The sequence below is a fragment of the Diadema setosum genome, chromosome 6 (genome assembly GCF_964275005.1).
Source record: "Diadema setosum chromosome 6, eeDiaSeto1, whole genome shotgun sequence".
In the NCBI taxonomy this organism is placed as follows: domain Eukaryota; kingdom Metazoa; phylum Echinodermata; class Echinoidea; order Diadematoida; family Diadematidae; genus Diadema; species Diadema setosum.
In genome coordinates, this window is record NC_092690.1 from 15827091 (window position 1) to 15839166 (window position 12076).

The 12076-nt window shown below is 38.2% G+C and overlaps 1 protein-coding gene across 1 annotated transcript; it reads right to left on the reverse strand.

The window, feature by feature from the left end:
• Window positions 1-585: 585 nt before the first annotated feature.
• LOC140229566 (uncharacterized) lies at window positions 586-9878 on the reverse strand. Its single transcript, XM_072309813.1, has 6 exons — window positions 9831-9878; window positions 7840-7904; window positions 7275-7302; window positions 5876-6024; window positions 3536-5422; window positions 586-2124 (listed from the first exon to the last, which is right to left on the reverse strand). The coding sequence occupies exons 1-6, from the start codon at window positions 9865-9867 to the stop codon at window positions 610-612; spliced, it is 3681 nt and encodes a 1226-aa protein (XP_072165914.1). The 5' UTR covers window positions 9868-9878; the 3' UTR covers window positions 586-609.
• Between the last annotated feature and the right edge of the window lie 2198 nt (window positions 9879-12076).

Below are 12076 nucleotides of genomic sequence, written 5' to 3' on the forward strand. Positions count from 1 at the left end.
AATATTCGATTCATCCAGAGTGTCCTCAGCGTTTCCGCCACCACTGCAGTCCACCGCATTGTGCACAGATGGATATTGATCAGTGCTTCCTTGCTCAGTCACACATTTTACGGGTTCAGGAACTGATATCCGTTCTCCCTCTGGCAATTTTTCTCTGGAAGTATGGCAGTCTGTGGGACTTTGCTCACCTAATACGTGTTTTGCCTCATTATCCCGTTGTACCTCCTCTTTTGTCGATATTTCATGAATACTAGCTACAGTGGATTTGACAATATGTTTCTGGCTTGTAGGGACATCACTGCATGGTTCACCCACTTGTAATACCACATCGTTACATTGTTTGCCATCATCAGCAAGAGTAGTTTGACTTGGTTTGGCTATTAAAGAAGCCTTTGACATGGATTTTTCTGGCAAGGAGTCCGCTGATGGCATTTTGTTAGCATTATCATCACCCTGACCTCCATCATTAGTCATGGGGGATACAGTTTGTTCCGAAATAATGACTTCTTGATCTGACTTTCGATGAACACAATCGATAGCGCAATCTGTTAGATTCTGCCCATTCATCAATGACTGATCTGCGTCGAGCGTAAATGCTCTATCGTCGACCTAAGGTGATTTAGGAGATGTCAAATCATGGGACTTCACCTTTTTATCTTCATCAGTGAGGTCACACTCAGGTTTCTGAGGGATAGTAGCATCTTCCCGAGCGTTTATGCCAGCATTTGAATGCTCCTGTTTTTCACATGAACCACTAGAAGTCACACTGTGTGGTACATTGTTTTGCTGTGTTGACACTCCAGATAATGGAGAGTGTTTTGGTTCAGTTTGGATTGGTGTGACACTTTGTGAACATTGAATAATCACCGCAACACTGCTTCCTCCATGGTGCTCTTCGGCAATCTTGTCTAGCTGACCAATTCCAGTTAGTGTTGACTGTGATTTCCAGGGAAGTGGATATTCATTTTCGGGAATGGGTAGCGATGAGGCACTACAGGCGTCAGATGTTACTGATGAAACCTTTGACACGGTGATTGACACATCCTTTGGGTTTTCGTTAATTGTGCTGTTTTCATGGATGACTTGATTGTCAACAGGAGCAGACCGTTGTTTAAGAGTTTCCATGGGTAGTGATTGGGTGCTACAGGCATCGGGTGCCGTGAATACTTTTGACACAGTTGCTGAAGCATCATTGTCTTCTCCATTTGTTGTTGTTTCTTCATGTATGGTATCGCTAAGGTGAAGAATCAAAGGGATGTTCTTGTCAGAATGCTGCAAGGGAGGTGACGAGGAGCTGCAAGCACAGGGTGTTGCCGCACTGGTTGAAGCATCCTCGGCTTTGTCATTTGCTTCTTCCGCATGATCAACGACACCACTTTGATGGTCTTCAAAAGAGTTCTGACCAACAAGTGATGATGCACTGCAGGGGTCATTCGAAAGGTTCGACCCTGATGTGCCAGCACAATTGGCCTGATCAGTAGCAGCTGTTTCAACAGGTGCGTTATTATCAACATGACTATCGCAATTCGAACTTTTAGGTTTCTGTTCTTCCCCGGCCGGAATGCTCTGCAGTATCTTATAATTGATATTGTGCTCAGTGATCGTGATGTCTTCACTATTCTCACATATCATATTGTCAGACTGGGAACATGGAACAGCATCAGCTAAAGTATCATCAGCTGGCATGTTTTCAAGACCTTTCACTGACGTAGCACTGGAGGCTGCTAGTGTGTCTTGGGCAGAAGCGACATTTTCTGTTTCTGGATTTGAAGATGCTGTCAATATTTTTGATTCCAAATTTTCTCCGACTTCCAAAGAATTTGTCTTCTTAATGGAATGTTCTCCATTTTCTTCAGTTGGCGAGTGAAGGGTAGGAAAGGTTTCTGCAGCTTCATTTCTGTCGCTATTTCTACTGTCTGCCACTTCATGCGTGTCTTGAGTACAGATTACCTCAGAAGGAGATGTTGAGTTTTCAATACCTCTTGGCAGTTCGTCTCGATCCGGTGGACATCCTGAATCCTCATTGGTAAATAATTTGGAATTCATACTTAATTGCGTATCCAGAGCTTGGCCTGTCGCTCTTATTTCAGATGGCGTAGTCGCTGGCACAACTGGGGTCACAGCCTGCGCGGAAAATCGAGAAAAAATTGACATAAATACAGTACAATTCTGTTTGATACAATTAGTTTGAAATTACATGAACACAGTGATACAATCTTTTGTTAGACAAAGAGGTACTGAACTGCAAAAATCCAATAACAGAATGTATGTAAAACGTTGCCTATAACTGTGGAATTAGAATGATATACTCATGAAATAGCGTTCCCCCTTTTTTTTTTGCTCGATATTCTAGAATACGTGAATTTCTATTAAATCAAATTAAGTGGCTTCTGTTTTGTTGTAAACCAGTAAAGAATATTCTTTATCATAGCACATGTTAACAGGAAAGGATTGGCCACCACAAACTTACTCTTTCAAGTAAAAACAAAACGAAGCAAAAAACAAGCAAAGTGAATGAGAAATTGCCTAGTGTTTAGTCAATCTTTATTTATGAGAGAATACGATAGCTAGAAATGTCGGTATTTATGGCGACTGGTGAATATATCTCCGCCATGATGCATAATATCTATTCTCCTAAAGGTCTAGAGTACGTCTTGACAATGTCTGTTATACGACTGTTTCACATAATTAGCAGAAATAGAAAATATGTTTGTGACAAATGTGTTGAGTGTTTAAGTGTTCTGAACAAGGCTCTATTTGGATGGATGACAAATATTGGGAATTTTAGCACTTTCACTTGACCCTTGCCATTTGACCCATGAGCTACATGAGAAATTGTGACATTTTAACATTATACCTTGACCTTTGATCCCCCGACCAAAACTCTACGTACAAAATCATTCTGCATTAATGCATGTATGTACCTAGTTTGATGAACTTATGTATTGAGTAATCTCCAAAAACCCGTCCAAGGTATGAAGAAAGAGTGTAATTTCAACATGGTAGAATTTCAGCATTCCAACCTGATCTATAGCTGCAGTTCATGACGGTGGCATAAAAACATATGGAAAGAGTCCAGTGCCGATGGAACGGGGGGTGGGGGGACTTGCCCGCGTTTTTTGTCTTTTGTTTTTGTTTGTTTGTTTTTTGCACAATACACGGAAATAGATAGGGTATAACCACTTTGGGCCACCCACTTTTTTTACCCCTTGCGTGTCAGGTGGATAAACCTGGAAGTGGAATAGAAAGTTTTTTTTTATTTTTTATTTTTTGGAATAGAAAGTTATGCTGAAGAAACACCCAGAAGTAGTACCAACAACAGAAACTGAGCCTCCTTTTAAAAATGTGGCACCGGCCGTGTGCACAACATTCACGGCTTTAATAAAACATGTGTAATCGTCTTCTGCCAATAAGAATCAAAATACGGAAAAAAGAATCTGTCATAATTATTTTCAGAGTAAGCAACATGATACCGATGTGACAAGGTTCTTTCATATTGAACACAGACATTCATGTGGATTTAAGTAACAATTACCCTTTCTCCCTGAAGAACAGGACCTTCGTCGTTACATTTGATGATGCCATCACTCCGAATAGTCACATCTGTTTTCAGATATTCTTCGTTGGCTGTAACAAAATCAGCTCCTCGATTTTCATTCGTGAGTGTCTCGATACGAATTTTATCGCGATCGTGGTCAGCCTGATTTGAATCTGACATCATCTCCCCAATGCGTGAAGTGTCATGCTGTTCGGTCATCACTTCAACAGATTCTGGTATTCGTATCGTCTCATTGGTTTCCATAGCCTGGCCAGAGTCTTGAATGACCTCGTCCGGTTCATATCCAGTAACGTTAAGGTTGTTGTCATGACGTTTTTCCGTGTCAGCTGCGGTACTTTCTTGTGGATGTCCTGGCGCAGAACACTCATAGGACTGTTCAATTGTCATGCTCTCGCAATCTTTATCTGTGGTTTCTTCGGTTTGTCCAGTTTTGCCGATTGCCATTGTAGTATCTAATGCAGTGTCATTACCTTGCGTTTTGCCCATAGCAGATGAGGATAGATTCTGTGTCAGATGAGTAACGGTAGCATCAGCTTCATGGCTTAATAAAGAAACATTTTCAGTTGGGTCACGAAGATTTTCGGTGTTTTTCTCCGCTACAGAATTTCCAGATGCTGCGATTTTTCTGCCAATCACGTCATCAACCTCGTTAATTTTATCGATCTCATTATCACATGAATACTGCTTTGCATCATGAGAATTTCCACACTCAGCTGCACTCTTTATTTGTTCCACAGCGATGTTACTGACTTGCTGTGCTTCGAAGGAAGCTACCATGTCAGCAGTAGATTTTGCGGATGCTGTACCGAGTAGACATTTTGATTGTAGACTACCAGTCTGGATACTTGGGCCGCCCGCCGAAAATTCGCCAGCTTCATCAGTGCTGCTCTTAGCCACAGTTGCACGTTTATTGTCTTCTGTCAGGATTTCAGAATTTGATGGTACTGTGCTGTTCTTACACTCAGCTGCACTTTTTATTTGTTCTAAAGCGATGTTACTGACTTGCTGAGCTTCGAGGGTAGTTACTATGTGAGCGGTAGATTTTTCTGATGTTGTGTCGAGTTGACTTTTTGATTGTAGACTACTTCTCTGGATACTTGGGCCTCCTGCCGAAAATTCACCAGCTTTATCGGTGCTGCTTTTAGCCACAGTTTCACTTTCATGGTACTCCGTCAGGATTTCAGAATTAGAGTTCACTGTACTGTTAACTGGATTTTCTGACAACGCTTCTCCGGCCTGTCTTGATGCACTTGACACAGGGATTCCCCCAACTGACGTAGCGTCTTCACTTACACGCTTAGAACCATCATCGCACTGTTTAGTCTCTATGTCATGTATTGTATGCTTTTGCTCTTCTGTTTTTAATGCAGAGAGTTGCAAGTCGGGTACTTCAGGTAGTGTTGCGTCAATTGTTGAGGACATGATATCAGCAATGATGAGGTCCATGTGCTGATCAATTTCTGCGTTTTCAGAGGGCTTTGATTCAGCAGCATGTTTGCGAGCTTCATCAGGTCTGTTCCCATAGCCAGATACATCCTTTGTGTCTGTGAGCTTATCCACTGCCCCGTCACAAGTAGAACTACTGCGAACTTTCTCCACAGTCACAACAATAATGTCGGATGGCAGCCGGTGTTTTACCTCAACGTCCTCAACTTCTAAATCTTCTACTTCAAGATCAGAAACATTACTCTTCTTAGTCTCAACATGATTGGTTGCCTTGCTTTCTTGGTTATGCTTATCTTCCGGTGATGGCGCCGGTGTCCTATCTGGTTGTGCATTGATATTTACGTCTACTGAAGATGTGGACTTGGTCTCCCTCACGACGATGGTTTGAACAGTTTTGATACTCTTCTGTTCACATTCCTGCAATTTAAAAGTTGACATCAATGCTTTAGGTTGGATTTTCTTTAGTTGTAAATCGTATCTTTTTTAATCATTACGAGAATATTTGTGTTTTCTTCGTAATTAAAAACGAAAAACATGTAGTATCATGGCGTGTTCAACAAATTTATGGTTTGAATTGAGGAAACTGGTGACATACGTAACATCTTCAGACGAAATCTAAGACATCAGAGCAAGAAAATATCTAGTGCCTTGATAAGCGAACATAACAAAGTGAAAATTAATGTTGTATCCTGGGACTGCATCGTTTTTAACTCTTGAACTGCATGTTGCCATAATTTGCCAAGATGAGTAGCACACTGAAAATGCCAACGGGGTGATAACAATATTAATCAAGATTGAATCTTTTCCAAACTTAAAGAAAAACACCTTACGGCAATTATTAGCATTATTAATGTTTTCAAATGGTTCTACCTTAACTAATGTTGCAGTGTCCGAAGGTTTTAGGGGAGTTGTTTCTATTCCACGTCCTCTATCTTTAGGATCTCTCGCATTCACGTCATACCGTCCAGTCACGATGCCATCTTCACTTGTATCTGTTCCTTTATGATGCTTGTCTACTTCTTAGGACGAGAAATTAAAAAGAATGAAACAAAAATTAATACTAATTAAAATTTGCTATGGGACAGCACTTTGTCCAAAAGACAGTTTTCAATATAAATACACAATACAAGGTCATGTCCTTATTTAAATCATTTCAAATGAATCTAGCAATCGCACTGCGTAAAGCCTTAAGGAATGCATATAAGATATGTATCATATATAGGTGTATAGATCTGTGCGTACGTAATTTTACATTCTCGTAATTATCAAAATTGAAGTCATGTTTGTTTGACAGTCTATTCACTTCTACAGCAATCTCCACGGTAGTCGTTAGAAAATTAATGATCACACATGCGAAAATTAAGACAATGTTTGGCATCTCCAAATGAGGTGGCAAACATCATACTTGTAACAAATTATCTGAAATCTTATTCATTAATTTTAGTGATCTAATGGCTGTGGTAATTGGTATTCCTAACTTTGTCGAAAAGTTTTACCAGTATTTTTTTTGTTGCTGTTCCATAATATGCCCACTGACCAGAAAATATTCACTGACTCCTAGACTGTATATCATCATTACTGTTGTAATAATTTATTTTAGTAACCGAACTGATATAGAATATATTTTACTCGCAGTCTCAATACGTAGCTCGCCTTTTTTTTTTGTATCAGCTCAGTCTTTTTCACGACTATCCACTTCTTTCTGATATCCTATAGTCTAACCGTTTTTCCTCTTACCTCCTTCCTCTCTCTTTTTATTTTCTACATTCTTTACATCCTTACGGTGCTCCCATTTCACCATTTTACTGCTGTTTTTACTGCAGGGATAAAGTTCTAACTTTTCTCCTCTTCTTTCAATACTTTTATGAATTATTTACTTTTTCTCCTCTTCAACATTCCTTCATCCACAGGAGTCTGGTTCAGTCCTTTCATTATTCTTTCTCTCTTACAGCTCTTTCCAAACAAGACTTTAGTGTCATTCCTAGGATCCATCTAAGTCCGCGTTCTCAATCGCTTACCCACTTCGTTTTCTGTCACTCCATTACGTTCGAAATTTCATATCTTTTAACTTCTCTCTCTTATCTCCCTAATTTTCCAACCTCCTCCTTCCACCTCTCTCCATTTGGATTTCTTTACACTCTTTATCCCTCCTTCGCTGTCCTCTCTCTTTAGGTTCTTCATTCACCAACCAACAGTCCTTTTACGACAGGACTATATATAACACATCACGTGTCACTATGCAAAGCTTTCTCCCTCAAATTTTACTCACCTTTTGCGATTACTGGAGACTTGAAACTCTGAAAGAAAAATGGAACAAAACAAGACAAGACATAAGAAATCAAATCATCATATCAAGATTCTATAGAGTCTGCTAATCTCTGCAAGTATTAGTCTACTGACGCACACACACACCACACAGACACACACACGACTAGAATATTTTAACGACAGTAAAAAAAGGAAGAAGATATCTTTGCTTCTGAAATGGGTTCATACAAACGGCATACTTTATCAAATAAAAGAAAATACTTGAGACCATGTTTTCTTGTTTAACTTTTAACTCCCGATTATGTGCAAGATCCCATAAATGAAACTGATTGCATAATGTAATCGTTTTCATATTGCTTTTTGTTATAATAATAAAGCACATTAAAGTGTAGTGCTTGTTCCACAGATATGCTATATTCATATTACACTTTCAATATCTATACTGTCTGTCTCACATTGCCATTTTCACTTTCTGAAAATAATTGGCCAAACAATCGTGTATGTAACGTATAAAAAATGTGACCCTCGACCTCTAGCAGGCAAACCTGTGAGATTCCCATAATTACCTTCTGTTGATGATCAGCTGATTCTTGGTTTCCAAACGAGTCTTGAAAAGAAGGCCAAGGCTCCACTAATGAAGAAAATAGGCAGTTAAAAATCCACAATCATTAAGATTACCAAAATGGTTTACATCTACTATAGTATAAAGGGTGTACACTATGTGCAGCATTAAGTTCATAAGTTGCCCTATCAACAAGAAATGAGGCTTTTAGTCAATTATACATGACGCAATTATACACCACAGAATGATATTCGACATTGCATCATGCAAACGACGCTTAAATTTGTATCTCGGTGTTTATGAAATGTAGGATATCACAAAGTTGATGAATCTGTGGAGATTATCAGGCCGAAAGTAACTGGGTTCTATATGGTACTACAGTACTATATGGTAGTACAGTATTTCCTTCTTGTGATAAAAAATACAGAAGTACTGCCAAAGACAAGGATGGTAGAAGGCTTTCGAGGATCAACGTGAACCTGAGATCAATTATTGGCCAGGGAGTTTCAACTGACTTTTGTGTGAATGAATCACCCATTAACTCGAGGATTTACTCCATCAAACGTAAATGCACAGTAGGATCTGGTTCAGCAGGAACAACGAATTCATGTTTGTTATGTGCAACTGTATTGAACGATATAATCTTGGCATGCCCTCACTTGGTTAAGAAGCTCAAGGTACATTAATGAAGAACTGAAATTGAACTTGGAAGATATCACCTATCTGGAAGAAAGCTATAGGCCCTACGGTTGCACAACTTACGGTAGCTATACGAAGATAAATATACAAATTGGAATCTATAGTATATCAAAGGAATCGATGTTTACTTGGTTTACACTATATTCGAACGTGGAGAAGCAAAGTCAGTTGTCACTGATAAATCTCAATTTCGGAAAGATGATGAAATTACAACTTTCAGGTAGCCTGCACTTATACATTCTAAGCAATTAGGGCTTGTATTTAATTGAGTATTTCAAGTTGTGTCTTTTTAGTTTTACAGGCATAAGCCTTTAAGAAGATAGGTTTTATGTATTTTTACAAGGGCCAGGCGCGATCACGCCGATATGTTTCAGTTGTACACTTATCGTTGACTATAATAACCTTCTCTCCTTTCCTCTAGTCATAACAGGAAGACCGAAAAAGAAGTCTAGAAAAGGCAGGATTGATTAGGTTCTATAGCTATTCCATCACACTGAAACGAAAATAAAGGATCTGTAAAGTTAGACTCAGGACAGAAGTACAGTCTGCACAGTGCTACTATGACCAACACCGGCTACTGCCTAGATAAGCTAAAATGTCTTTTGAATTTGATGTTTGAATTTATCTGTACATCAGTAGAGCCGATGATAATAGACCAATAATATACATTGTATATCAAGGTGATGTTCAAGACAGTAAACATCATCTCACCCCTTTGCACTGCACGGGCTCTTTGATGTTTCATTTTAATTTCATTCATTTATTTAAGCACGGCAACAAGATTTAGCCAATGGCTGTTTTTCCAACGTATAAAACACATGAAATATACAATACAATAGAAAAAATGAAAAGAAAAAAATAATAAATCAGATACTACAGACAAATACACAAAATGGTGAGCACGGCGAGTTACAATATATAAAGTGATGATTCAAGATTATCATTTATTATGTAGCGGTGTGGAAAAAGAATGTTACTCTCTAAAAAAATCGAGTGAAAATATTCACTCTTGAAGGAGTGAAAAAAGAGTGAATTTAGAGTGGTCATTTTCACTGATTTTGGAGTGACCTCAGGGATCACTCGAAGAGTGAATATTTTCACTCGATTTTTCTTAGTACGTTCCAACAAAGTATCATAAAATATTTAACCTATAGACCCTATAAGGACATAATACGTCAGAATATGGAGTCTGATTCAGTAAATCGAGATAGATTGTAACAGTTTGTGCTGGGGTCAATAACAGTACACACTAGATACTAGTCTACTCTTGAACAAAAAATTATTATTAGGGCCTACCTTTTACAGTCTTTGTTCCTGAAGCACAGCAACCCATGTTTTTACTCTGATGATATGCCTTCCGTTCCTTTCTTTCAAATGCTGCCGGATTTACGTTTCATGTGAACAAAGATTGGATATGTGCAGTCTATGCTGCAACTACTTCGGTAACTAGCAATGCAGCCACGGTATGTGATTAACACCACCCATCACCACACCACTAAACAAAACGAACAACCCCCTGACATCACAACAACATGAACATCACGGGCGCAGCTGGCGCGCGTCAAACTTTCATTTTACGCTCATTTGGGACAAAGAGTAAAGACAGAATGCGCGCAGTTTCTGAATGGTTGCCATACGTCGCTATGGCTTATTTTAACCTTTGCACTATCACGAGGGAAGAGTTATCTGGGTAGCTCTTCTTCTTCTTCTTCTTCTGATTAAGTCTGCCTCCTTCAATAGGCTGAAAATTCTTGCAGACTGTGCTATTTACATTATGATACAATTTATTTACAGATATTTACAAGCACATAGAAAATTTGAAGAAAATAACTAGCTAGAGAAGCAGAAACATCTGTAGGCCTTACATGCATGTTTTAATGACAACACAAAGGCGTTTTATAAGTAATAATAGTAACCATCATCGTATTGGACTCTTAAAAAGCGCTCATTATTTAAAAAGGTATTCATGACGCTGTTGAATCCGAATGAATAGGTATGTTAGTTACAAAATAGAATTTTATAGAAGATAGAAAGAACAATAAGCAAACAAACAAAAGCAATATACGTGGATATACATGTACACAACTGTCAATGCAAATTAAAAAAAAAGTAAGTTTAGAGGTTAAATTTGAAAGCATCAAGAGAAGGTGTTTGCGGTAGATATATTGCCCGAGACATTTGAAGGTTGTTCCAAAGTATTGGACCCATGTATAAAAAATCACGACCCCCAACTGCGCTTGATTCGTGCTAGCAAACAGGCCAAATAGTTGGATGAGCGGATATTTCGTGATGGCTGATGAAAAGTATATTTTGAAGATAGGCAGAGGCAATCTGTGCAATGTATGGAATAGACAAGAAGAAGAAACTTGAAGGTATTACGCTTTTCTATATACAAGGAGCCAGTGGACAGACAGAAGTACGGGGTAGGTATTATGCGTTGTTTTCTTCGTGTAGGTGAGTAATCCATAGCAGCACAATTGCATTTTACTGTAATTCCTTTTTGTGGAAGACGGGCCGAAATAAGAGCATGTTCATATTTTTTCTGCTGCTGATTTAGTTAGATAATAGGATGTTCGAATTCGGCCCAGGTTATACACAAATGAAATCATAGATTGGAATACATGCATAACTGCATGAAATATGGTCTTTAAACAACAGATTTGCATCTAATACAACACCATGATTTCGGACTTTGTTCAAAGGCTTGAAGGGATGGCATAGTTTTGGTTTCGATGGGAGTTCAGGTTTTAACTTTTTTCCAATATACATTAGAAATCACTTACATGAAATTATACTAAAGAGCCGATAATTCTAAGAGGAATTACTCGTAACAGTTAATTTGACGATTTTTTTTTTTATGCAAGGAAACAAAGCAAAATAAAGTCGTCCTAATAAGAGGTTGATTTAAAATCAATTAAATGAAGCACTTTCTGCCTAAATATAACATCTGCTGAGTCAAAGTTTTCTTAATATCGTTTGCAAATATATAAGGAGATAAGCCGCAGTTCAATGTACCAAAATCATAATACCATTAATGACTGAAATACCCTCTCCAATGTTTCTTCCCTTCATATTATATTGATAATTATTTCATGCACAATGTTAGAACATGCGGTTTGACAATACTTTCGCATGAATCTTGTAATCTATATCTAAAAATAAAAAAAGGCTGCGATTTGTATAAATAATAAAGAATGGTTGCCTTGTATGAGTCGGAGTATATACCCTTCATTTTTCAGATAATTATTTTCTTTTATATCCCTCATTAAAACTTTCGACGACCACATCCACTATTATAGTAATGACCAAATTGGAACATCACTTCCTGGGAAATTGTTTAACCTCATTTCATTCAAAATAATTTCTCACTCTCTTTTTGAGATTTTTCTCCACAGGATTAAACAGAATTCACATTTAATACTGGTGTAGGTTGGGGAAACACTTAAGAAGTTTTCCTGCCAGATTTCGTCAGATTTGTATCCGAATTAACGATGCGATTATTCAAGTTCGAGGAAACTTGAATGGTCAGAGCTACATTGAAA

Excerpts from the sequence above, each read along its gene's own strand:
- LOC140229566 (XM_072309813.1), bottom strand. The coding sequence starts at position 9,867 with ATGGGTTGCTGTGCTTCAGGAACAAAGACTGTAAAAG. Across the intron at positions 7,905-9,830 it reads AGGAACAAAGACTGTAAAAG|TGGAGCCTTGGCCTTCTTTT; the intron begins GTAGGCCCTAAT and ends TTTCTTCATTAG. Across the intron at positions 2,125-3,535 it reads CTGTTCTTCAGGGAGAAAGG|GCTGTGACCCCAGTTGTGCC; the intron begins GTAATTGTTACT and ends TTTTCCGCGCAG.